This window comes from Gossypium raimondii, chromosome 10, assembly GCF_025698545.1.
Source record: "Gossypium raimondii isolate GPD5lz chromosome 10, ASM2569854v1, whole genome shotgun sequence".
Classification (NCBI taxonomy): domain Eukaryota; kingdom Viridiplantae; phylum Streptophyta; class Magnoliopsida; order Malvales; family Malvaceae; genus Gossypium; species Gossypium raimondii.
Genome location: NC_068574.1, coordinates 53,571,305 through 53,598,770, shown reverse-complemented (window position 1 = coordinate 53,598,770; position 27,466 = coordinate 53,571,305). Strand labels below are relative to the sequence as shown.

Sequence of the window (27,466 nt, the reverse complement as noted above, 5' to 3'; positions counted from 1 at the left end):
ACGGAAAGACTAGAATTGTGAATAATCAAAGAAGAACGAGCGTCGCTCGTTAGAAACCCCCTGAATCTTCCACTCGATGTTGTGCTTGCAGATGGCATCTTCTACCTTCACATTATCTCATAATGGGAGGTATTAATATATATACACATATATATAGCTTCTATTTATAATCATAAAGCTTCCATTGTCTAAACCCGTCTTCTGTGTTTTTTTTTTACCTGAAATTTTGAGTGTCTAAGCCTATGGATGTTAATGGACAAGTAACGAAAGTCACATGGAGGATTGAGAACTTCTCCAGTATTAAAGGCAAAAAGCTCTGCTCTGAAAATTTCACTGTTGATGGCAAGATATGGTAACTTGGATTTTTCTTCTTTTTGGTTATGTTTTAATTTGCTTTTTAACTCCTCCAATTAGGGTGAGTTTGGATAGACGGTGCGTTTACTGTGATTAGTGTAAAAACAGCGGTGGGGTGTGATTAGATACTGTAGCGTGAGAAAAAAAAGTAAGTTAAATGCACCACACCCAATCGCCCATCCAAACCCACCTTTACATTTGCCAAACTTATTTGGCAAGCGACTTTTTATCTACCCAAAAGGGTTTTTTTGTCTATTTTTTTCGCCGTTGCAGATTCAGCAACTTTGCCTTCCGGCTGGAGTAGATATGCCCATTTTGGATTAGCAGTCATCGACCAATTTCATCGTGAAAAATTCGAAAACACTAGGTATTTTGTTGCAGCAATGGCATTTCTATAACATAGACAAAGGAACAACATTTTACGGTTGTTCTTATTTAACGAGTAATGGTTATTTGATTCTAAAAAATGATTTATTTTCATACAAAAATGATCATAGTATAATCGGGTAAGGGTCATCCCTAGCTCTTAAGGGTGACTGCATGAACCAATTGTGTAATTCAGTTCTTTTTGTTATTTACTTGGTCCCTTCTTTGCATATACATACATACATACATACATAGAAACAGAAAAGATGAACTAGAATCGGACACTTTGAATTCATATTGGTCTTGTGTTGAAAGCAGGAATTGAATTCTATGAGAAGTAACCTCCCATTGTTCCCCAGTAGCTCAGCTTGTTTGAGGCTTTGGCATGGTCAAAACAGACAAATGCCAGACATGTTACCTATGCCATTCTTTTTATTTAAAGAATCTGTCATTAGCTTGTTTACTCAAGTGTTTGGTGATGATACACACTCTTGCTTTTGGCAGACACTATGAAAGAGTTCACGTGGAGTGTTACTAGTTGGGGTTTCCCTTCATTCTTACCTCTTAGTGAATTACACAACCCAACAAGAGGCTATCTCGTCAATGATACATGCATAGTTGAAGCCTACGTTTTTACTGATAGGAAAATTGGTTTTATTTCACATGAATTGATAGTCAAAACTGATGCGGATAAACTTAAGACTAAGGAAGCCGATTGTGTTAAAGCAGCCATGGACAACCAGAAAACTGTATCAACCAAACCAGTTGAAATCACTAATCCTTCACCAACTCCACCTTGCCAGATTATGGTAAGTCAGCTAAATTAGTTGGTAATGTTAATACATTTATGTGTCACTATGATTGCCCTTCCACATTTCAGGCTACTGAACCTGAGGAGCCTACTGAGGAAGATATGAACATATTCTTCACTAGCTTAGAGTCTAAGCTTTGGAGCTCCAACACTATTTTTTCTCGAGAAGAAGCAAAGGAAGCACTGACTAAAGTAGAAAAAGCCTTGAATATGACCCCGGTTAATTTTTACGGTTCTTGGAAGCTTTCTCCACTTAAGCATGCATTTAAGATACTAGCTAGTTTTGATTGTTCCTCTACCACCCTTACAATTGAGCAAATAAAAAAAGAGTTGTTGGCCATGGAGGAGAGCTTGAAAGAACTAGCTGACTGAGCAGCAAACGCATTGCAGGACAAGAATTTTAGGTAAAAAGCTAATATTTTATTTTCAATAAATTTATTTTTTTCAACGATTTACCCAACAAGGTCTAAATTATAACAACTTTAAAATAACATAATGATCATATTTCTTTTTGCTAATTAAAGATCTTAAAGACTTTATATTTTTACTTAAAAAAAATACTAAATTTCATTTAGTTTAACCATATCAAAGTTCAAATATAAATATTATGTATATAACGACACTGAATTTTGTTGTCGTGTAGAAGAATGTAATTTAAGTGAAATTTTATTATCAATGCAGTTTAAATTTAAGTGCGCTGAAACGTATTATCCTTTTATCTAAGAGAGATAAAAAGGTTAGGGAGTGAATATATGGATAGTCCAAGGAAGTAAATAAAAAATAATATGTCAGAAAAATACATAATTAAAAAAATGTCATTATTTCAAAGCTCATGTTGAGATTTTTCTTTGGATCTTATACCATATTTTTTATTCTGCTTGTGGGCAATGCGAGTGAAATTGAATGTCAAAGTTGTTATAAAATTGATTTCGTTTCTGTTGTTGATAAAATTGAGTTCATTTACATGAAAAAGAGTCAAATAGATGATTTAGATGTCTTTTACGGGGAAAAAAAAATAGGATTTCGATACATGTTCATTGTTCCTCTTGTTCATATCATTATAGACCCACCTCCCTAAAATATTTGAAATCTTTAATGTTTTCTTTCTGCAAAAACAAACAACTTTAGTTAGAGAAATATTGCCTTGGCACCTTATATACTTCAATAGAAGCTACTTTGAAAACAGAATATAACATCAAGTTCTGTGAGATTTAGTGTGAGGCCTACTCGAACAACAAGACGATTGGCAACAAATCGAGAACTCGCCCACAAGTCCTACCTTGTGTCGCAAGTCATTCGATACTTTCATTTTTAAGTTTATGTAATGTTGTTAGTTATCACGTAGATTCAATCGCTCTATACCATCAAATCTGAATGAATTATAGGATTTATTCTATCTCCCACACATTCCACAATAATAATTAGATAATTAGTCTAACATGTTAGACAGGACTCTCGTCAATTACCTTCAGAGACGATAAAAGAAAAGATCCACTCTCCAAAGATACCAAGCCTATACTTCACCAATTTACCTTACCTTCAGCTCTCAACCTTAACATCCTCTTCACCTTCATTCTTTACGATCTCCAACTCTTCGCCTCAAGAAAGTGAACCGGTCTCCATGATAATCACGGCTTATTGTATCATTATATCAACAAATTTTTTATTAAAGAAAAAAAAAACAAAAAACACTACCCATTGCATGCTCTCTTTCCCGTTCATCAGTAGGCTCTCCACAGGATTATCTCCTCCACCCAGGATTTGCTTTTTGCCAAGAGCTAAGAGTTGCTCATGGTACATAGTTTTGACTTTATGCAGGATTTTTCCGATAGTCAATGATTTTGTCATTGCCTGATTTCCTCCCATGGCTAGGATTTGTCTCGTTTATTACTGCTTGGCCCCATCTCTTCTTATATTTCACTTTCTCTTTTTTTTTTTCGTTCTTTTTCTCATGCTCTTTTCTATGGATAATACAGAACCTTTTAGTCTCATTTAATTCTTAATAAATTACGGTTTAAATTCTAAAAAGGTTTCTAACACTAAAACACTAATCACTATCAACCTTGACCAAGAAAGGACACCTGTTGCCAAATTGCAGCACATGTGTTGAGTTGCTCAAGCCAGCTGGTTCCCTGCTTAGCTGCCAGCTGAATGGGATTAGGGTTTATACATCTCGAGGGAAAATAACTTTTAGTGAATTGAAAGAGTAATTTTTTTGTTTAATCATTGTTTTATTATTTATTTTTTCCTTTTTTTTAATTTTGAAAATTTAATCATTACTAGCCATTAAATTTAATAACTAAAATGACAATTTTTATAGTATTTATATATAAATAATAATCTAGATATTAAGTATGTAATAATATATATTTTTGTATAAAATTTTAAAAATAACAGAATTTAATTTAATAAATTTAACAAGATTATCAAGTCGAATAAAATTTATCGAGACTAAAATTTTAAAATTTGGAGAAATAAAACACTAAAAGTGTAAAGCTAAAGTATAAGGACTAAATTAGTAATTTAAGATAATATAAGGGCTAATAATAAAATTTGACCGCTTAAAGGCGAAGTAGCTTAAGCAATAAGGTCTTTGAAAAAAGAAAAAAAGAAGAGTTAACGTCAATAAGACTGACTTTATGGGAAATAAAAGACTCGAATTGTCAATAATCAAAGGAGGAGCATCGCTCGCTAGGAAAGGAAACCTTGAATCATCCTCTCGACGTTGTGCAGATAGCATCTTCTACCTCCACTTCATCTCATAATGGAAGGTATTAATATATCTATATATATATATATGGATAGCTAGATAGCTTCTACTTATAATTATAAACCCTACATTTTGTTTTGCTTTCCCAAATTCTCTAATCCATGCCCTGTTTTTTTTACTGAAAATTTGAGTGCAGTGTATAGTAAGTCTAAGCCTATGGATGTTAATGGACAAATAACGAAGGTGACATGGAAGATTGAAGTTTTGAGTGATGTTCATAGTAAGTCTATGGATGTTAATGGACAAGTAACGAAGGTCACATGGAGGATTGAGAACTTCTCCACTATTCAAGACAAGAAGCTTTGCTCTGAAAATTTCACTGTTGATGGCAACAAATGGTAACGTTGATTTTCTTTCTTTTTGGTTATGTTTTTTAATTTGCATTTTATGATTATGTCCCATGACTTGGATTAGCCAACTTATTTGGCAGGCGAATTCTTATCTTCCCCAAGGGGAACACTGCGGATCATTTGTCAATTTATTTAGGTGTTGCAAATTCATCAACTTTGCCTGCCGGATGGAGCAGATATGCCCATTTCGGATTAGCAGTGATCAACCAATTTGATCGTGAACTTTCCATTGCGGGAGGTATTTTTTTTTTTTTTTGTTAAACCAATAACATCTCTATAAAACAAAGGATCAGCATTTTTATGGTTGTTCTTAGTTAATGAGTGTACAGAACACATGTAATCACTATGGGTAATAGTTATTTGATTCTAATTTATTTGTTTTCATACAAAGATGGTCATAGTATACTGAATGCTAGCTCTTAAGGGTGACTACATGAACCAATTGTATAATTCAATTCTTTTTGTTATTTATCTTGGGTCGCTTCTTCGTTAAAGCTTTAGGAAAACGAAGCCACTTATAATTTGGTTTCCTGATTGTTCTTGATCAAAATCCCTTGTTCAGCTTCATTTTTTGTTTTGGGTAGTTTGCCTTTATCTGCTTTAGGGGCGGAGCATTCATTTTGTATGCCTCTCCACCTGTGCCTGGCACGGTGGTGATCATAGACACTCTTCAATGACTCAAGTGGTTGGTGATGATACTCTTGCTGCTTTTGGCAGTCACTACACAAGTGTTCGATGTGAATGGGCCTGATTGGGGCTTCACTTCATTCTTACCTCTTACTGAATTACACAACCCTAAAAGAGGTTATCTCGTCAATGATGCATGCTTGGTTGAAGCCTACGTTTTCACTGATAGGAGTATTGGATTTATTTCACACGAATTGATAGTCAAAACTGATTCGGATAAACTTAAGACCAAGGAATGTGATTGTGTTAAGGCAGCCATGGACAACCAGAGAACTACATCAACCAAAGCAGTTGAAATCACTAATCCTTCACCAACTCCACCTTATTGCCAGCTAACTTGTCGGTAATATTAATGCATTTATGTATCAGTATGATTTCCATTCCACCATTTCAGGCTATTGAACCTGAGGAGCCTACTGAGGAAGACATGAACACATTCTTCACTAGCTTAGAGTCTAAGCTTTGGAGCTCCAACACTATTTTTTCTCGAGAAGAAGCAAAGGAAGCACTGGCTAAAGTAGAAAAAGCCTTGAATATGACCCCGGTTAATTTTTACGATTCAGGGAAGCTTTCTCCACTTAAGCATGCATTCAAGATACTAGCTAGTTTTGATTGTTCCTCTACCACCCTTACAATTGAGCAAAAAAAAGAGTTGTTCGCCATGGAGGAGAGCTTGAAAGAACTAGCTGACCGAGCAGCGAAAGCATTGCAGGACAAGAATTTTCTTACTGAGAAGGAATCTATTAAGTTGACAATTACGCATAAATTGGATCGTAATTTAATCAGATATAAGGAGGTGGAATCAGAGGTGAAACAGGTAGAGAAAAGACTAGCTGCCCTCCATGTACAAGTTGAAGAAGCACAAAAGGAAAGGGAGAATATGTTGGCTGAAGGGAAGGAGATATTTAAAAGTTCCAAGGAAATGAAAATGGAGTTGGAAGCATTGGAAATGCAATGGGCAGAGTATGAGGCCATGGCCAAGGTTGCCGAGGAGGAAGAGAGTATTGTTTTGGCTGAATGGGGAAGAATCAAAGATTTCATCTCCTCCATTAAAGGAAAGATTTAGAAACTTTGGAGGAAATTTTGTAGTAATGGTGTTTTGTGCAAGACTTCATATTATATGAATACATCCTTGATTCATTTTCTCTCCTTAAATTGAATGAAGGATATATAAATATACAATTTCCAGAAGCCTACAACAACATTAGCATCTAATAAGTTAATACACAAATAAACATTTTTTAAAAATCATTATATGTTAGTAACTTGTATTAAAATAGTTTGTGTGGTGTTTAATTATTTTTTCCAAAGCATATTGTATATGATATTATCAAGTCTGGATTTTTACTATAATGTTATTAATGGATGTATAGCTTTCTACTTATACCATATGTGCACAATAAGCTAGGAATAACACTTTAGACGTTACTAGAATGATACAATGAAATTCAAACAATTAAAAAAAAAGAGAATTAATATTCAACCAAACTGCAAAACTTGTATTATAAAATTACAAGCAATTTAGTCATTCTAAAAACACAATTCAATTTTTATATAATCAAAAAATGAAAAAAATAAGAATATTGATCATCACATTAACTATTAGTAATGTTGATACATGGAATCAATAGAGGTCAAGATGGAAGAGATTCTGGTTCAGGAGTAAAGAAGAAGCAGATCGTTCTATTTTTGGATGTCTTTTTGGATGCTAGTAGAATTTTATTATATAGGGTTAGCCCTTGTGTCAGATTCTGGGCAATACCAACCTTCTTCTTTTCAACTTTTTCTTCTCCTTTATTCACTAATTTGAGCCTCATTTCATGAGTGAGTAAAGAGCCAATTAGCTCATCTAATGAAAGAGTCTCCAGTTTTTTTGCTTTTTCTATGGCTATAACTTTGGCATCCCATGACATAGGCAAGCTTCTAAGCATTTTCCACACTACTTCTTCATTGGGATAGGTCTTCCATAGGACTTGAGCTCATTTATGATGATAGTGAATCCATTGCACATAGTTTTAATGTCCTCCTCGGGCTTAATCATTAATGTTTTATAATTGAGGGTGAGCATTCCTACTTTTGATTTCTTGACTTGATATGTACCCTCATGAGTGACCTCCAATTTGTCCCAAATTTCCTTAGCATTTGTAACACCCCAACTCATCTCTGTTACCGAATTAGGGTTATAGAGTGTTACCGAGTAAAATAGAACATTTGATTTCATTCCAAAATAGTTAAATAAATAAAATTAAAAACATATAACAAACAAATCAATTCATGGGAAAAATACACTTATGGGCCTTAGAAACAGTTTGAGGACAATTTGGGATCAAATCGAAACAAATAAGAAAATTTCAGAAGAACTTGAAAATTTACAAAACAGGGGTCACACGGTCGTGTGACATAACTTAGATTGTGTGAACATTCCAAGTCAGGACATACAACCATGTCCTATCTCGTGTGTACGGCCATGTCGTAGGCCGTGTGTTAAACCGTGTAACAAATTATTTTAGGTCACACGGTCGTGTCGCATGCCATGTGCTAGATTGTGTGGATACTACACCTAGAAGCAATAAATACACATGATCGGTTGAACGAAAGGAGATGTTTAAAAGTTCCAAGGAAATGAATATGGAGTTGGAAGCAGTGGAAAAGCAATGGGCAAACTATGAGGTCAATGACAAGGTTGCTGAGGAGGAAGAGAATACTGTTTTGGTTGAATGGGGAACAATCAAAGACTTCATCTCTTCCATCAAAGGAAAGATTTAGAAATTGTTGATGAAATTTTTTAGTATTGGTGTTTTAAGCAAAAGATACTTAATATGGTGTTCAAATTTCGGTTAAAATCGAATTAACCGATCAAACTGATCTAATTCGATTAATCGGTTTGTTAATCGATCTAGTTTAGTCAGAGGTCAGTTAAAAGTATTTTAGAATTTCGTTAATGGTTAATTCGGTTTGAAATCGGATAATTAATTGAATTAACTGAACTTAATAAATATTATTATATGTTATATGTATTAGGTTATTACTAATTCGGTTAATTTGGATAATTTGGGCAAATGAACATTATCGATTTATTTATTTGTTGATATGTTTTATACTTGTTTTAATAAAAAAATAAAACATATAAATTTCGGTTAACGGTTAAAGGATTAAAAAGTTCGATTAATATTAGTTCGGTTCAATTAACCGATTGGTTAACTGTTTGAACACCCCTATTGATGTCAACCCATTAAGGAGTGGACGTTTGTCATGACTTTTAAAGCTGCTCTATACTCAGGGTGAGAATCAAACTTTTGATCATTGGCTAAGATAGGAGAGACTTTTGCCATCTAATTGTCTTTAAATTATATTATATTTGGTAAAATTTGTTGGTTAAACTACACCAACTATCCTTAAACTTTGTAATTTGTGAAAGTTGGGTGACCAAAATAAAATTATAAACAAAATTTAGGGACAGTTAATGTAGTTTACCCAGCATTTAATTACTAATCAAATTTATGTGTGGAGAATATTACGCATCTAAATCTGAGATTCTGCAGCAATATTAATGCTTATTGAGCTAAATTTATGTATTACAATGATTTTGAGACATTTTGTAATCATATCATATCATTTTGTGTTAGTTTTTCATTATTTTTTCTATATCATGTGCTTATGTTTTAATATTGTGTTTTGTTACAATTATTTCTTCTTCTTTTTGTATAATATGGTCATATTTTGTATTTAATTTTAATTAATATTCAAAATATATTTTATAATTTAAATTTAGTACTTAATTTTTTAATTTGTGAAAAGTATATGTTATATAAATTTGAAAACACAACTCTGAAATTTTAAGTTTTAAAAATAGGAGCAGAAAAAAATGTTTTAATTTAATAAATGTTAAAATTGGTAATTTTAATTTATATTAATAAATTAACGTTGTTTTATTATTGGAAATTGAAACAAAATTGATACTTGTTATTAATTAATTGTGAAAGAAATCTCTTTAGCTTTTCGAGGGACTTTTGTGTGAGTCATTTAAAGAGCTTTCAAAAACATTAATGAAATTTTATATCAGTTTTGAAAAACGAAAAAAATTAATAAACTCATAATTTAATTTCAATTCTTAATTTTTCTATTCACGGAAAACAAACCGATCTTGTGTGGGCATTAATAAATATAAATGGCTTCAACTTATAATCTTCACCCCTCCATTTTGTTTTGGTTTCCCAAATTCTCTGATCCTACAGTGGAACGGTCTACTGAAAATTGAAGTCTATGGATTTTAATGGAAGGTCACATGGAGGTTTGAAATTTTGAGTGCAGTTCACAGTCTCTCCAAGTCTCTGCGTGTTAATGGACAAATAACGAAGGCCACATGGAGGATTGAGAATTTCTCCTCTATTCTGAAAATTTCAGTGTTGATGGCCACAAATGGTAACTCTGATCTTCTTCATGTTGGTTATGTTTTAGTTTGCATTTTATCTACCAAACTTATTTGGCAGGCGGCTTGTTACCTTCCCGAAGGGGAACGATGTGGATCATTTGTCAATTTATTTAGATGTTGCAGATTCAGCTACTTTGCCTTCGGGGTGGAGTACATATGTCCAAATTGGATTGGCAGTCATCAACCGATTCGATCGTGAACTTTCCATTACGAAAGGTATTTATTGTTGAACCAATAACATTTCTACAAAACAAAGGATCAACCTTTTTATGGTTGTTCTTAGTTAATGAGTTTACAAAACACATCTAATCACCATGGGTAATACTTATGGTTCTCCTTTTTACTTTATTTAATGGGGGTATAGTTTTTTTATTCTAAAGAATTGAATATGCTTATTTCGGCACATATTGCTTTCTTCCCTTTGTGAATTTTTTCTATTTATGTTCATACAAAGATGACCATGGTATGGGGTTAGAGGAAGTTTGACATGAGACATGACTGCATGAACCGGTTTTGTCATTAGCTAGATTACTCAGGTGGTTGGTGATGATAGAGACACTCGCTTTTGGCAGTTTCTACGGTAGAGTTCACGGCGAATGATTCTAGTTGGGGCTTCCCTTCATTGTTAGCTTTAAGCGAATTACATGACCCTAAAAGAGGCTATCTCGTCAATGATGTATGCTTACTTGAAGCCTACGTTTCTACTAATACAACTAAAGGTTTGATCTCACATGAATTGATGATCAAAACTGACTCGGATAGACAAAAGACCGATGAACCTGATTCATCAACTCAGTCTTCCGACGAGAGTGTGGTAAGTCAGCTAAATTAGTTGTTAATAATAATGCATCTATGTATCTCTATTATTGTTTTCTTTGCCGCCTGTTAGGAATCGTCCCGATTAAGCAACAAACAAGTAAAATAGCAGAAGAAATTGAGAAGATGAACACACAAATTTAACGTGGAAAAATTCCTCCAAAGAGGATAAAAAACCACGGGCAAAGATAATTTTACTATAATGGCAAAAGAATGAAGAGTACAAAAGATGTAGATAAAACTAAACCCCGAAAACCCGAAAAACAAAGAACCCTCAAAATGTAAACACAAAATTCTCTGAATGTGTTATGAGTTCTAATCTAATGGGTGTATTTTCTAAGGTTGTACAAGAGCCTATTTATAGGTTAAATTCATATGTCAAATAATAATAAAATAATCTAAACTAATCAGTGTTTGACTGAAATAAATAAACAGAGTTTAACTAAAAGATTATTTTTCAAATTTGACTGAAAATAGGAGTTATACTTAACAAATCTCCACATTGACTCATATTTCTACAACGCCATTTTTGCCAAAACCCGCCACGAGCCTATCTTGAACTATGCAGGGAATTAACTAAGTCGAATCTGTGCTTAGAAACTGGAAGACTTCTAGCCTTCAACTTGTACACTACCAAATCAAAACTAACCCGGGTCTGATTTTCACGAAAATAGTGCCCTAACTTTTCAAAACCTGCATCCAAAAGAGAATCTCTCTTCAACGAAACGGTCATACATTTTTCCCTCCTATGACCAAGTTGCCTCCGCTCCAAACGAGTTGACTTCAACTCTGTAACGGATGAGGGACATCCGATTTCACCGATCACTGTAGAACATTCCAGAATATAAAGACTTCCAGTTCTTTTACCTTTTAACAAAACGAGAGCTCCATGAGATACTTTAATGCCGCTTGACTTTATGTTGATTCTGCATCCTTTCAAGTCTAAAATACTTAAGGAGATGAAATTTTTTCGTAAATCAGGTACATACCTGACATCTGAGAGTGTCCTAATCATCCTATCGTGTATCCTAATTTTAACAGTACCAATACCGATTATCTTACTAGATGAATCGTTTCCCATGTGCACAACTCCACCTTCAACTGAACTGTATGTGGAGAACCATTCTCTGTTGGGACACATGTTGAAAGAACATCTTGAATTTAGGATCCACTCAGACTTAAGCTTGGAGTTGTCACTCGTTGACACTAACAAGAACTCATCACCACCTTCATCGACCAAATTAGCACCAACAACATCTTCCTCGTTACTCTTAGCAGTTCTTTTATTTCACAGTTTAGAACAATCTGCTTTGACGTGACCTAACTTTTTACAATAGCGACACTTTTTGTCTCGTTTCTTTGATGCTACCAAAACGGAAGCTTACCTATCTACTTTACTATTCAAACCAAACTCATTCTCGAGTTTGTCTCTACTCAACAAATAATCCTTCACATCTTCAAATGAGAGTTTGTCTTTGCCATAAATCAGGGTCTCCCTGAAAGACTTGTATGAAGAGTGTAAAGAGCACAATAATAGCATAGCTTGATCTTCATCGTCAATATGAACCTCAGCGTTCTTTAAATCATTTAAAAGAGTAATGAATTGACTGATGTGATCTTTAAGAAGCTCACCTTCGTTCATGCGAAACGTAAATAGACGTTTTAACACTAAACGGTTAGCCAGAGACTTAGTCGCATAAAGAGTTTCTAACCTTTTTCACAAGGCGAATGAGGTCTTCTCCATCAATACCTCCTGCAATACTGTATTCGCGAGGCACAACTGGATTTCAGACAATTCCTTTTCATCAAGCTCTTCCCATTCTATTTGATTTAGATTCTCAGGCTTTTTCCCTATAACAACCTTTTTCAAGCCGTTTTGAACTAGAATTGCCATCATCCGAACTTGCCACAAATTGAAATTTGTCTCACCATCGAACTTCTCAATTTCAAACCTTGTTGCTGCCATCTCTGAACGGGCCAATCTATGAAAATTGAACTAGTTCTGATACCATTTATTAGGAATCGTCCCGATTAAGCAACAAACAAGTAAAATAGTAGAAGAAATTGAGAAGATAAACACACAAATTTAACGTGGAAAAACCCCTCCAAAGAGGATAAAAAACCACAGGCAAAGATAATTTTACTATAATGGCAAAAGAATGAAGAGTACAAAAGATGGAGATAAAACTAAACCTCGAAAACCCGAAAAATAAAGAACCCTCAAAACGTAAACACAAAATTCTCTGAATGTGTTATAAGTTCTAATCTAATGGGTGTATTTTCTAAGGTTGTACAAGAGCCTATTTATAGGCTAAATTCATATGTCAAATAATAATAAAATAATCTAAACTAATCAGTGTTTGACTGAAATAAATAAACAGAGTTTAACTAAAAGATTATTTTTCAAATTTGACTGAAAATAGGAGTCATACTTAAACACTGCCATTGCAGGCTTTTGAACCTGAAGATCCTACCGAGGAAGATATGAATACATTCTTCACTAGTTTGGAGTCTGAGCTTTCAAGTTCTAACATTGTCTTTTTTCTCAAGAAGCGAAGGAAGCACTGACTACATTAGAGGAAGCCTTGGATATGACCCCTGTTCATTTCTACGGCTCTTGGGAGTTTTCTTCGTTTAAGCAGGCGTTCAAGATACTAGCTTGTTTTGATTGTTCCTCTACCGCCCTTACAATTGAGCAAAAAAAAAAACGAAGCAAAGCTTGAAAGAATTAGTTAGCTAAGCAGCTAAAGCAATGCAGGACAAGAATCACCTTCTTGCAAAGGAATCTATGAAGCTGACTATTACTCGTGATTTGGATCGTAATCTAATCAGATACAAGGAAATCGAATAAGAATTTGCTGCCCTGTTGGCCGAACGAATGGGGATATTCAGAACTTGCCAGAAAATGAAAAAGGAGTTGGAAGCATTGGGAATGGAATTGGAAGAGTGTGAGTCCAAGGCCAAGGTTGCTGAGGAGGAGGAGAAGTCTATTGAGGCTGAATGTGGTAGAATCAAAGGTTTCATCTCTTCCATTAAAGGAAAGATGTAGAAACTTTGGAGTACTTCTCTCTTATTCTTATTATAATTCTCTTAGTTTTATAATACATTATCAGCACAATCTAGCTTAGAAGTAAAATTATAATCTATTAAAGATCAGATTTATCCTCCATGATTTTTCATTTGAAGCTTTAGACATAAGATGCAAAAAGTTTTGCCGTGAGTTTTTATGTAAAGTTTCATTTTGGATTTTTTTAAAGTCTTGAATAATTATGATGATTTTGTTTAATTTATTTCATTTCTATATTTTGAGGATGGTAAAAGATTTAATCTCAATATAGACTTTGATCAAAAGTAATTTTATGGATTGCTTGTTGTGCTATTGAAACTTTAGTAGAAGATAAGAAATTTAGGTAAATTTTACTTATCACATCACATGTTTATATGTACCTAGATTTTGTTCATAAAAATTATTTTCTTAATTATATGCTATTTGATAATTGCTTGGTGATTATATTTGAATGACAATAGATTAATTTTAATGTTATAAATTGATATATTTGTAAATAACACTCCATAATTTTATCGATCATTTTTATTAATCAAGGCCTAAGCTTCATCATAATATGTGACTTTGCATCGGTTCTTAGTCATCATTAAACTAATTTTTTATATGTTCATTTGATGGTTTCAATTTGAATATATATATTCTAAATTCTAGACAACATATGTTTTTGGATTTTAATATCGGTATAATTATGATTCAGTGTTCTTAACATTAGGGTGTATCAAGATCATATAAGTTATTTTGAAATTTTGTTATTAATGAATTTGATTGGATTCAAAGTATACTACTAGAGCTTTATTGGCTTACTTCTCGATAAAATTATCAAGACTCGATGTCAAACAAAAAGGTATATCAACTTATTAGATCTCTATCTTTACGTTTTTTTCTTAACAATAGCATCTTTAAAATATTAAATTGGCTTGATATATGATTAAATATTTGAGATGATAATCCTTTTTAAGTTTCGATTCCATGGGCTACTTCTTATTTTAAGCATATCAATTGTTTATGAAAATGAATATTGATTGACTTATTTATGTCGCTATAATATGTTCTATAACAAAACTCATTGTTACAGCTTGGGGATATGCTATTTTGCATGCAGTAGTACTTGTGTGCATTAGGCCAACAAGTTATAGTAAATACTACAATTGACTTTTGGTCAATAGTCAAATATTTCCCATCTTAGAATTTTTGGATCTGCGATATATATTCCAATTGCTCAACCACACACAAAGATGGGCCATCATAGGAGGTTGGGAGTATATATTGATATGAGTCTTCTTATATTATTCAATATCTTTGAGCTATTAATTCGAGATTTAGTTATGACATGATGTGTTAATTATTATGAGATAGTTTTCCCAACATTAGGGGAGAAAATTAAAAGCTGAATGAATAAAGTACTTGAAATGATTTATCATTGTCTAAGATACTCGTACAAAGCAACGTGAACCAGAAGTTCAACAGATAATTCATTTTACAAATGAATGGCCAGATTCATTTACTGGCCTAAAGAGAATTACAAATAGCTGACAATGCTCCAATATTAATTGATGTCTCAATAAGGCAAACTATTAGTGCAAAAGAAAACAATTGGAAAGAACAATAATATATAGACTTTTTCAGCACCTTTTGAGCTCTGATTCATGCAGTTTTGTAGTAATTTTGTTGAAATTCATAATTTTATTATAAAATAATTAAATTGCACTTAAATTATTACCATATTGAATTTTAATTACTTTTATAATAAAATTTTCACAAATCTGGTTTATTTTCGACTGTTTTGCACAAAAGGTGAAAATTGGCTCGACAGACACCTCGAAAGGCTTGAATCGTTGGGGTAATTTGTGCATCCAGTGAATCAGGAGCAAGGCTAATTATTTTTCTCCAGCCAAGGATGGTCCAATAATGATTATTATACATACTTTATATTTAAATTTTATCCAACATTAATTGGGTTAAAAATTAATATAAAGTCTGAAGAAGAAAGTGATCCAATTGTGATAAATAAAAGAGGACTGATTCAACAAGAATGGGGCAGCCCAAACCATCCATATAGCTGACCCAATCAGCTGATTTTCACATTTGAAAAATAGCCCTTGAGCTTCTCCTGAATACCATTCAAACCCTCCACTTTTTGTGCCTTTTGCTTTTTGCCCTAAGCTAAAAATAACAAGTTTGAATCATTCAAACTTGCTCAATGCATGGCCGGAAAAGGGAGAGGGAGTGATTGATAATTCTTTGTTGTTTTTAGCAGCCCTTCCCACCTATAAATACTCCTATTCCATTCTTCATTTCACATGACTCAGTTCCCACACATCTCTTCATTTATCTATTCCGTTTCCTTTGTCCTCTTCCCTTGTCGATTCCCACTCTTGAAAAAGGGCTTGCATCCACCTTGGAGTAGCAACATTCAAATGTTCGTGATGGTCTTGAATCGACAGAACGGCGAAAAAGAAGAACAGTACACTATTCTAGCTTCAGAAAAACACTGAGATCTGTTTCCTAGTTCACTTCTCTTTAATTTTTCTCGTTTATGTTAAGATTATGAACATGAATATTTGTTGTTTTGTTGTTCTTGATTTAATTAAAATGACTTAAATTTAATTCATGTTAGATTGATTGCATTATGTTCGCTAGATTATTGAAATCATGTTTGTGTTGTTCAATTAAATAAAAGCATGTCTATGTTATACTTGCATTATAATTGTAAGGTAACAAATGAATTAATTATTAATCGAATTGAAATTGTAGTTAATTGACACAATATTTAAGTGATGCATGTTTAATCTTCTAAGGTAGTTGAAGGTTAAATTAGTGACGATATTAAATGGTACATTAGCCTTGCATAACTTGCAAGATTTTTGTGATTAAATTGTTTCAATATAGGACTATGTGGTTACTTCACTTAATCTTATACTTGCTTATGAAATTGATTAATTGTTTGAGTTGATATTGAAATATGTTCAAGATATTAATTGGTTTAGTAAGTTTGTATGTGCATTAGTTAGCAAAATACCAAATTGCCGTGAAATTATTCGTAACAACATGAGCATGAGTTTAGTAATTTTGAGTTAAGAAATGTAATTGATCTAACACATTTATGTCATCTTGATTTAAACCAATCTTTTAGAAATTGTGCATTGGATTATTTTACTTTTTATTTACTTAGTTAAATTAGCTTCAGTTTTTAGATCACTTATTCAAATCAACTATTGTTTTCACCACCAACTTTTTTTTTACGTTTCATAAATATTTTCTTTCAAAGTCCATGTGGGTACGATAACTTGACATTTACTTGTCACTTTATTACTTGATACGATTGTGTACACTTGCACATTTTCATCATTACAAGCTTTTGGCGCTGTTGCTGGGGATTGTTTTAAAAGATACTATTTGTGAAATTGTTAATTTTGCATTTTGGTTGATTTTTCTTTTTAATTTTAATTTAATCATATTTTCTATGATTGTTTCAGGTGTTTATGAGTATTGATTGAATTATCGACATACTCTCTATAGATCCTGAAATTGAAAGGACTTTTTGACAAAGAAGAAGACAAGCAGTTTAAAGAAGGACCGAATAGATGAACTTTGAAAATCAGAATCAAGGAAACGGAGCAAAAAATGCTCAAAATCCTATCCTTATTATTGATGATAGGGATAGAGCTTTAAGACAGTATGCTATGTTGTTGTTTCACGAGCTTAATCCGAGCATTAAGAGACTCAGAATCGAGGCACAACAATTTGAGCTAAAGCTAGTCATGTTCTATATGCTTCAGACAGTGGGCCAATTCAGTGGAATGCCTACTGAAGACCCTCATATTCACTTAAGATTGTTTATGGAAGTGAGCAATTTTTTCAAATTAATTGGAGTACCCCAAGATGCACTATGATTAAAGTTTTTCCTATATTCACTAAGGGACAGAGCTCAAGCTTGGTTGAACTCGTTGCCACCAGATTCCATTACCATATGGCAAGAGTTAGTAGAAAGATTCCTTATGAAGTATTTCCCACCTAGCAAGAATGCTAAGTAGCGGAATAAAATTACTTCCTTCCAACAGATGGATGACGAGTCTTTGTATAAGGCATGGGAAATATTTAAAGAACTATTATGAAAGTGCCCTCATTCCCGCATTCTGTCTAATTAAAGACATTTTATAACAGTCTCAATGCTCATACGAGGATGGTAGTAGACACTTCTGCTAATGGTGCTTTCCTTTTTAAGTATTATAATGAGGCTTATGAAATCATTGAGAGGATGCCAACAACAATTACCAATGGCCAACCAATTAAGTAGCTTCAAGACGAGTCACAAGAATACATAAAGTGGATGCTCTCACTTCACTCGTATCTCAGGTATCTTCGATTTCCTCAATGATTAAAAACTTTACTACTAATGGGTTTAATAATTTTGCAGCCCAGTCACAGAATCAATTTGAAAATGTAGCATGTGTTTATTATGGGGAATGGAACTCGTTTGAAAAATGCATATGAAACCCAAAATCTGTTTATTACATAGGTAACTAGAACTAGAACCGAGGAAGGCAATGACTGCAATCCAATTTCAATAACCCATCCTGGCCAAACCACCCGAATTTCTCTTGGATTAACCAAGGGGTTGGACCTAATAACACTTTTGCACAACCTAGATCAACCCAACCACCTGTATTTACCTAACAAGTTCAGAAACCAACTTAAGTTAAACCTTCCAATAGCATAGAGAACTTATTGAAGGTATACATGGCAAAGAATGACACAACTTTAAGGAATTTGAAGAATCAAATGAGTCAACTTGCTACTGAACTTAAGAACCGACCACAAAGTGATTTGCCTAATGATATTGGCCTCTCCTATTTAAACCAACCATTGATTCTCGCCAATAGCATCAAATTTAGAGCCTTCACCTACACCACCTTGATTTTCACTTGATTTATCCCCATACTTCTCCCTTTCTGCTGTTTCTAGCGTTCGACTATCATCTACAACTCGTAATCTTTTTCTTTTACCCTTTGTTACAAATCTCGAGGAACTTGTTTTTCCAACACTGGCGCATTAACAGAAGGCTATTCCATCGACGATAGGGCTGAAATGCCGTTTCTTCGGGCATAAGTCGATCCTGTGACCATAAAGCCCACATCTGAAACATACGTTCAGTAAAGATTCGTACTCTACCCTCTGTATACGTCCATTAATTCTAACTTTAAAAGCCAAGGGTTTTCAAAGGTTTACACAAATGACCATTCTTGCGAATTTTCCCATTTTTGCACTATCATTATTCTCATCAATTCTGACTATTGATCCAATGGCCTGCCCAATAACTTTAAGGAGAAAACTCGAATAGTAGGTTTTTGAAACACCAGACAAACAAACCCACACAACTTGGATGCCCACCTCAACCTGTGTCGTCGAGAAATCTGGTGACCAATGCCTCACTGTCAAGTACTGCCCAAAAATCACCCATGGCCTATTAGTCAACACCTTGTTATAGTCTTCTTCATCATTAAAGCGAGCTAGGTAGTAATCGTTTTCAAAATCTATGAGTTGGAATGAGCACTTGGTTCTCCATAACATCGTGACCCTATTCAACAGGGCATTGAAAGCAATCTTTCTTCCCTAGAGTTTAATAATGATCGTTTTGGCCATCTTTCTCTCAATGAAATCTTATATCTTGTTAGAGAACATAACCAATAGGATCCCATCGACCAACTTAGTTCGTACACCCCCTTCTTGAATCTCAAAATCCTCTAACATCTGCAATGAATCATTTGAGTTCGACAATCCCATCAGTATATTCTTATAAGTTGCCTTCGGCACAGCAACCTCCAACACCTTCTTTCCATCCCCATCCACAGTCGGGTCATTAGTGTCAGCCGACAATTCTGGTTGTCGTCTAACTTTTTCAGTGATTCAACCAACGCCCAAGTTTGAGACATCAATAATGGCCCCAACCACAAAATCCGTTACGGTCAACGCTTCGCTCATCAAAAGATAATAACCTAAACCTCGATTTTCTAACAATCTTTGTTTATTATAATAATATTTAAATTGTTAAATAAGTTGACATATTTTAACTATGTTCACCAATTTGAATAACAATTATTACTTTACTCTAAATACAATAATTAAAAATATTTATTTAAAACTAATGGACCAATATCACATTTTTTTCATTTTAAATATATATTTTATTATTTATAAGATTTATCACATATATAAATAAGTGTTTTAATTTTACTAAAATAATTAAATAAAATTTACTAGAATTTTGATTCTATTAAAAACTTTTATTAAATAAATTTATAAATAAAGTAATTGGCAATCTACATTAAACACATAAGAATAATCCCTATCTAAACCTACATAAGACATAAAAATACAGGAACATCTATATTGTTATTTTCTCAGTAATGTCGATAAATGAAATTTTTAATAAAAGTAGATTTTAATAATTTATTAATTTTTAATAAAAGAGGTACTTTTAAATGGAATTGTATAAATCAAATTATATTTTATCTTGTCTAAAGCTAGGCAACAATTATTTTTCTGTGACAATGGCCGGATAATGGGCTTGTAAAAGCTTATCCTAGCTTGCTTCTTTCTTCTTCTTCTTCCCTCTAAATTCACCCTCTAGACGCCTCTCTCCACCCGAGAATCCTAACTTCCTCCGGCCGCCACCTTCAGCCACCTACCGCCGATTGTAGCCAGCGTATTTGTCTTCATCACCTTATCCCTCTCAAATTCCTAAAGTTTCGCTTTTTCTTGCCCTGTAAATATACTACTTCTGGCACGCTTGGTGCCAGCCCGACCATTTTTTTTCTCCTTTTCAATTATTTCATCGAACAGTTTACAGGCATCCATGTAGACCACCAAAACGCAATGGTGTTCGCGCTATAATAGTTTTTTGTGTCATTCACTTCGTTCCTCCTTCTATAAATTTGTCATTTTTGAAAACAAAAAGTGATGTTAAAGGTAAACCCTTTTGGCCCTTCACTCTCAATGTTTAATAAAATCCCATTTTCTTTACTTTATCGGCGTGGTTTCCGGCGCGCTTTTCGCATCTTTGAGGCTGGCCATTGTAATTCATTTGCCAAACCTGTTAGTATTGCGAACGTTAATGTAAATTTCTTTGCTGTTGATAAAACAAGAAACTTATCTGCGGTTGCTACTGCTAAGAAATCAGGCTTGAATGCGTCTAGTAGTAGTAGTAGAACTAATGAAATGACCAACAAAGCAAAGAAGAAAGCACGAATGGAATCACCTGAGTTTCTGCTTAAAATTAAGCTTGATATGTGCTCGAAGCACGGCAAACTTGAGGAAGCGCTTCGTTTGTATGATGAAAGCATCAGTAACGGGGTTAGTCTGAATCTGCACCATTACAATATGTTGCTTTATTTGTGTGCTCGTGAAGCGAGTGGAGATGGGAGTCAGTTGAATGAGTTGAAGGAATTAGGACTGAAGAGGGGTTTTGAGATTTTTCAGAAAATGGTTGGAGATGAAGTTTCTCCCAATGAGACTACTTTTACAAGCATGGCAAGGTTGGCAGTAGCAAGGGAAGACCCGGATATGGCTTTTGAATTGGTGAAGCAGATGAAGAGTCTTGGAATCCCGCCGAGACTAAGGTCATACGGGCCGGCTTTGCTTGGATTCTGCGAGAAAGGGAATGCAGAGAAAGCATATGAAGTGGATGCTTATATGTTTGAATCAGGGGTGACGCCTGAGGAGCCTGAGCTCTCAGCTCTTCTGAAAGTTAGCATCAATACGAAGAAGGCCGACAAGGTGTATGAGATGTTGCAAAGATTGCGAGCCTCAGTGAGGCAAGTCTCGGAATCAACCCTTCAAGTTGTTGAGGATTGGTTTAAATCAAAGGATGCTGCAAGTGTTGGGGCTGAAAAATGGGATGTGAAGCAGATAAAGGAAGCAGTTATAGGAGGAGGAGGAGGGTGGCATGGGCTAGGGTGGCTTGGAAGTGGGAGATGGAGGGTGGTGAGGACTGAAATGACTGAGAATGGTGTGTGTCGTTCCTGTGGTGAGAAGCTTGTTTGTATTGATATTGATCCAAAAGAGACGGAGAATTTTGCTGCTAAATTAACTGAGTTGGCATGCAGTAAAGAGGTTAGAGCTGATTTCGTTCAGTTCCAGGTAAGTCTTTAAACTCTATTGTTTTCTAGTTTCTGATATAACAACTTTGAGAAATTGGGAGTTTCTGTTGCTAGTTGTTGTAAGTATTGCAAATGCATTGTTGTCTTATCCTGTGATGCCATTTAAACTTTTATGTTTTGGCATTTAAAATCTACTGGATAGGGATGTGCATTTTTGTTAATTTTAAACACTGTTGGAGAGAAGAACAAGTTCATGCCATAACCTTTGGGTGTGTTCTTTTGATTTGTGCGCGTGTGTGTGTGTGTTTGTGTATGTAAGTATGTATGCATGTATGTATGTAACGAAGGGACTTTTAGGTTATTTATACTGGTTAGTCTGTTAATTTAATTAGTAACAGGGATTATAGGCTATAGAAGCTTATGTTACTTCAGTTTCAGTTGTGTTCTGTAAATGATGAATGATGAACTTAATTAAGAGATTTTATTATAGGGATTTTATCCTTGATTCTCTCCTTTTGCCCCTTGTTCTCATCCAATTCCCAGCCTGTCTTTTTGTCTCCCATCCCTTGTTTCTCTTGCTTACCCTTCTCCAATACTAAGTCACTTTTCCTCTGTGGTAGCTGATTGAGTGCTTTATATATTACACTTTTTCATGAATGTAAAGCTGTAATTTTCTGTTCTGTACTGGAAAAACCAGAATTGTTTCAAAATTTGGCATGCCAGTTTTGTAATGTTGTGAACAAATCTAATAACATTTAGAGGTGATCGCGTTTCATTTTTAGTCCTCAGCTTGCTACATATAGCATAACTTATTAGTGAGTTTCCTCTGGTTTTCTGATGCCACTTACCTTTTTCTGATGCCATTGCATTCTTCTGTATGCTTTTGGCAAGTGATTCATATTTACATCAAGTGGTTCTCAATGATAACATAACTGATTAGAAAGTGCACTGATCCAGGAGTGGTTGCAGCAGCATGGACCATTTGATGCAGTTGTAGATGGTGCAAATGTGGCTCTCATCAACTCAGAAGCTTTCAATTTGAACCAGGTAAGGGGGGCTATTGCAAGAAGATGTGATTTATGTTAAGCAAGACAGATCATGGATTTAGGTCATCTGTCTCAAATATTTGGCCAGGCCTCTGCCCCAAAAACGAAATATTTCCATGTCATCATCCCCATTTCTTTGTTGAAGTATTTGTGTATTTTATCTTAAATCAAGTCAAGTCAAGTCAAATTAAATGAAATAAATTGTTTTACATTAAGTCATAGATAATTATCAATCAGGATAGTGTCCAAATTGTTTTTCTCCCCTGAAAATTATGTTTTCATAACAAAGAATAAAGGTAGTCTCAAAAGTTCTTATATATCTTGCTAGATTATCTTGCTTCTCTACTGAAAACAAATCATGTTGCATGTTTAATGCTACCATGAACAATGAATTTTGGTCAGTATATACTCTTTTATAATAGATGAATGATTTTGTTTCACTTACCATTAAAAGTAAAAGTTGACTTCACACTTCTAAAATTTGATTATTTTTGCTATAATTTTGTTGATAAATTATATATTTTAGAACAAGATCTTGATACCTGTACTTGCTATATTTCCTAATTATTTCAAGTAGAAGTGTTGGATGTATGTTGCATATTTGTACTAGGATCAATTTAGATGTTACCTTAATTGATGATTATGTTTCTTAATCAATTAATCTATTTTTGTTTTTTTTAAATTGAGGCTAAACCAGTTATGAGTCTGATTAAAGAGAAGCATATGGATTGGTACCTGGCATTATATTACATAAGAACAGAGGTCGAGAGAAATAATCATGACAGATGATTACTGATGCAAGACATAAATCTATGATGTCTTTAACAGTTATTTGTGGTTGTAGCTTAAAAATGTTGTAAATAAATTACAACAAATGAGTCCAACAAAAAGGTCTCCACTTATTATTTTGCATCGAAGTCGGATTGCACGGGATCCTAATAACAGGAAGTGGTTAGAGAGGTGGCAAAGGGCTGGGGTGCTTTATGCTACTCCTTACGGATCAAATGATGATTGGTAAGTTCTTGTTTCACATTCTCAAATGTAGAAACTCCCAATATATTCCCCTTAAATGGTCATTTTCTTTTTTGTATTTCAATTTCAATTTCTGTTTTTTTTTCTTTTACTTTTCCTTGATCTGTTTTTTTGGGGCCCCGGGGGGGGGGGGTCAATGCAAGTGCATGTATTTTCATGTAAATTACCTTGAAAATATGCACTTCATCAAATCTGCAATTAGATTTCCCCTCTCTTCCCCATGCATTGCCCATCTTTTTCCCTTCCATCTCCATTTCTCTTTATGTCTTCCTTCATCCAGTATCATCAACATTTATGACCCTTAGCTTAGTGATATTGCAAACAATTGTGGCTCTGCTTTCCATTCAATTTCAGTCTTATATACCTTACAGATATTCATTGTGTAATCAGAACCACATCTTATCAATTAATGAACTATCAATTTATGTGACAACCGTAGCTATGTTGCTTTTAATTGATTATTCTACCTTGTTACCTTTTGGGTGATGTCTTGGAGGCAGCTATTAGACACATCAAAGTTTAGTTGTTATGCTCTTCTTGTGTTTTATAATAAGTCTTAAGCTAATGGAAACAACTTAGAAAGAAATGCCAAATTATTTAAGTGACTTGCTAATTTTGAAGTTGACTGGAATCATTTTGGTTAAATTTATTGGTTTGAATGCTAATCCAATCGTTTGTAAATGAAAATGAAAAGGGGAAAAAATTGTTCATTTGCAAAAATAAACTTTAGGTTTTTTTGATTAGCACCAATTGAAGACTTGCTGAGGTCTACTGATGGGATTGAAGCAAAAGTTAAATTGTAAGCTCATTTACTTGCAGGCTACTTTTGGGCCTATTTATTATTGAGACATTTACTTTATGGAGTATCCATTCCATTTGATTTTGTTAAAATGAATTGCGTCAATAGGTTTAGAGTGTTTTTATATAGTTCAGAACATATTTATGCTTTTGTATCTATGCTCTGATTGATTTTTAGAAGTATCCTCCATCGCTAATGCTTTAAAACCTTGCTATGATATTCATAGATTAAACTTTTAATTTCAAATGCTTATACCTCAGAACATTGAGGTAATGTCTAAACTAACACAGGTAATGCATTCTACTTATGGCGTTATTGTATTAAACTTTTGGTGATAGACAGCAATGGCGTGAATTGATTATGGTTCTGGCTTAGCCCAAACAATTGTGTTAGATTTGTAGGACAAAGCTTTACTTAAATATAGTATGCATTTTTTTTCTTAAATAAAACACACCATGTCAAAGTCATAAAAGTAATTTGGAAATTTAGTTATTAGCTATTCATTGGTTATAATTTCAAAAATATGTTTATGTTTATTTTCTTTTCATAAACTTATTGCTACATGTATCAAACTAGGAGCAAACTAGGAGCAAACCAACTAACATATACTAGAAAGATGTTTTCTATACATGAAGAGTTGATTGCTGTGTTTGATTTTGGTGATGGTTTAGTTTTAAAATTTGATTGAAATAGGTTGGCCCTTGAACTTATGGATTGAATGTTGAAACTTTCCTAGTAAATACTGATATATAATACTGAAAACTCACATAAACAAAATCTTGTACTATGGGAAGTGTTGACAATTGAATGCTTATTTTTATAGGTATTGGCTATATGCTGCTGTTAGTTGCAAGTGTTTACTAGTGACAAATGATGAAATGAGGGACCACTTGTTCCAGTTATTAGGGAATTCCTTTTTTCCAAGATGGAAAGAGAAGCATCAGGTATTCTCTCTCTCGCTCTCTTCATGTTGTCTTCTATATTTCAGTGCACCCTTTGTGAAACTACCTTCACACACACTTTAGGTGGTTATTATAGTCAGAGAAGCAGCAATCAATTGTTGAAAAGAAATCCCTAAATATAAGAATTAGGAGCCTAGATGGTCCATGTAGCCACTCTTAAGAATGACTTTCAGTAGGTATGGATTTGAATCTGACCACTTAGAACCCCTTCTATATTGTATAGCTATTGGCAATTTCAAGATTAATTGGTAAGAATGACATATATTTAACCAACAATCTCATTTATTAACCTTTGTAAAAAAAGGAAATAATGTTCATTTTCTTGATAATTTGTAGGTTCGGTTATCTATGACGAGGACTGGTCTTGTGCTTCGTATGCCACCCCCATATTCAATTGTTATTCAGGTGAGAGAGACAGGTTAAATCCTTGGGTTTCACTGGATATTTCATGCTTTAAGATGCCATGTTTCTATTGGTTAAGGAAACAAAGTAATTAACTCTTATTTGATGTATGATATTATGAAGAACTTATTATATTTAACATTAAAACCTTAGTAGCAACCAAATAAAATATACTTATGGATTTATTATATTTTCATATTAAAAGTTTGTTAATTTCAATGTAGGAATCGGAAAGTGGTAGTTGGCACGTTCCTAGCATAGCAGACGATGATCTTTTGACTCCAAGACAATGGCTGTGTGCTTGTAGAAGCAAGAAAACGCCATGATTGCACTTGAACAAGCAAGTGGAAAATCTGAAAGAGGGAAACATGTATTTTATTCTTTTGAAGGTTAGATGCTGCAATTTAACATAATTTTTTTAATGTATTTTGATGTTTCCAAATTCATGTTCTAATAAATATTATTGTAAAACTAGAAAAAGAATAATGGAAGGATTTTGACCGAGAAAATATTTATTATGAATATATTACAAGTTTTATACAAGATTGTTTTTCTTTTAAATTTTTATTATTATTTTGCATAAAGAATATTGTAATATGGATATTGACATTTAAAACTTTGGACTTGCATAATGCAAATACATTTTTGTTACAGTCATTTGGACTAAACATTAAGCTAAAACAAAATGAATGAGTGTGTTTTTGTCTATGTGCAAGGTTTAGATAGGAATTATTCTTATTTATTTAACGTAGATTGCCAATTACTTTATTTATAAATTTATTTAATAATTTTTTATAGCATCAAAATTGGGCAAAATACAAGTAAAATCCCTTTTTTTTTTCAAAATTTACCGAAATGGGCCCGGTAAATAATTATTTACCGAAATGGACCATTTTCCCTTAAAACATGTCTACGTCAACGCGATGTCAGGGTACGTGACAAGAAAACGCGTCCTCAAGGGCGCGTTTTGTCCACGTGATGAAAGCCTACCGACGTGAAGCGTTTTGTTGTTGCCGTCGGCGTCCCAAGGGACGCGTTTTCCCTGCGCGTGAACAGTGCCAACGGTCATTTTTTTGACTGTTGGCTCCCCCTAACGGTAAAAAAAAAACTATAAAAACCCCCCCACCCCTTCAATTTTTTTTACAAATTAATCATTTCTCAATTTCCTCTCAAATTGCTCTCAATTTCCTTCCAAATTTCTCTCAAATCCATATTTAATCTCAATTTGCTCTCAATTTCCTCTTAAATTTCTCTTAAATCCCTATTTTTAATTTTTAAATTTTTTTTTAAATCGTAAAAATTTGTACGAATTTAGCAATGGCCGGAGATTTGATTCGTCTTGATAACAAGCACATATCCGTCGAACAAATAAAAATGGCAAGTGTTAAATTTATTTTTTAAATATTATTTAAGATTTTTTTATTTATGCATTTTTAAATAATTATTAATTTATTATTTGTTATAAAAGTCTGT

General features: G+C 33.6%; 2 protein-coding genes and 2 pseudogenes across 4 annotated transcripts; all 4 read left to right on the top strand.

The window, feature by feature from the left end:
- Positions 1-37: 37 nt before the first annotated feature.
- Positions 38-6,493, top strand: LOC105776121 (uncharacterized; annotated as a pseudogene).
- Positions 243-1,903, top strand: LOC128034003 (uncharacterized). The gene is made up of 3 exons (XM_052622516.1): positions 243-342; positions 1,225-1,529; positions 1,601-1,903. The coding sequence occupies exons 1-3, from the start codon at positions 243-245 to the stop codon at positions 1,901-1,903; spliced, it is 708 nt and encodes a 235-aa protein (XP_052478476.1).
- Positions 6,494-7,966: 1,473 nt separating the features above from the next.
- LOC105775596 (MATH domain and coiled-coil domain-containing protein At3g58410-like) lies at positions 7,967-13,635 on the top strand (annotated as a pseudogene).
- Positions 13,636-20,172: 6,537 nt separating this feature from the next.
- Positions 20,173-26,536, top strand: LOC105776120 (proteinaceous RNase P 1, chloroplastic/mitochondrial). 3 transcript variants are annotated; one of them, XR_008189936.1, is made up of 6 exons: positions 20,173-21,792; positions 22,710-22,799; positions 23,643-23,812; positions 24,575-24,629; positions 25,453-25,573; positions 25,928-25,955. XR_008189936.1 is itself a non-coding variant. In XM_012598614.2 (6 exons), exons 1-6 carry the CDS (start codon positions 20,614-20,616, stop codon positions 26,317-26,319), a joined length of 1,731 nt encoding a protein of 576 aa, XP_012454068.1. In that variant the 5' UTR covers positions 20,173-20,613; the 3' UTR covers positions 26,320-26,536. The 3 variants fall into 3 exon arrangements, 1 of the variants encoding a protein (XP_012454068.1); XR_008189935.1 differs by having other exon boundaries at positions 24,525-24,629; XM_012598614.2 differs by lacking the exon at positions 24,575-24,629 and adding an exon at positions 26,218-26,536 and having other exon boundaries at positions 25,928-25,996.
- Positions 26,537-27,466: the final 930 nt, after the last annotated feature.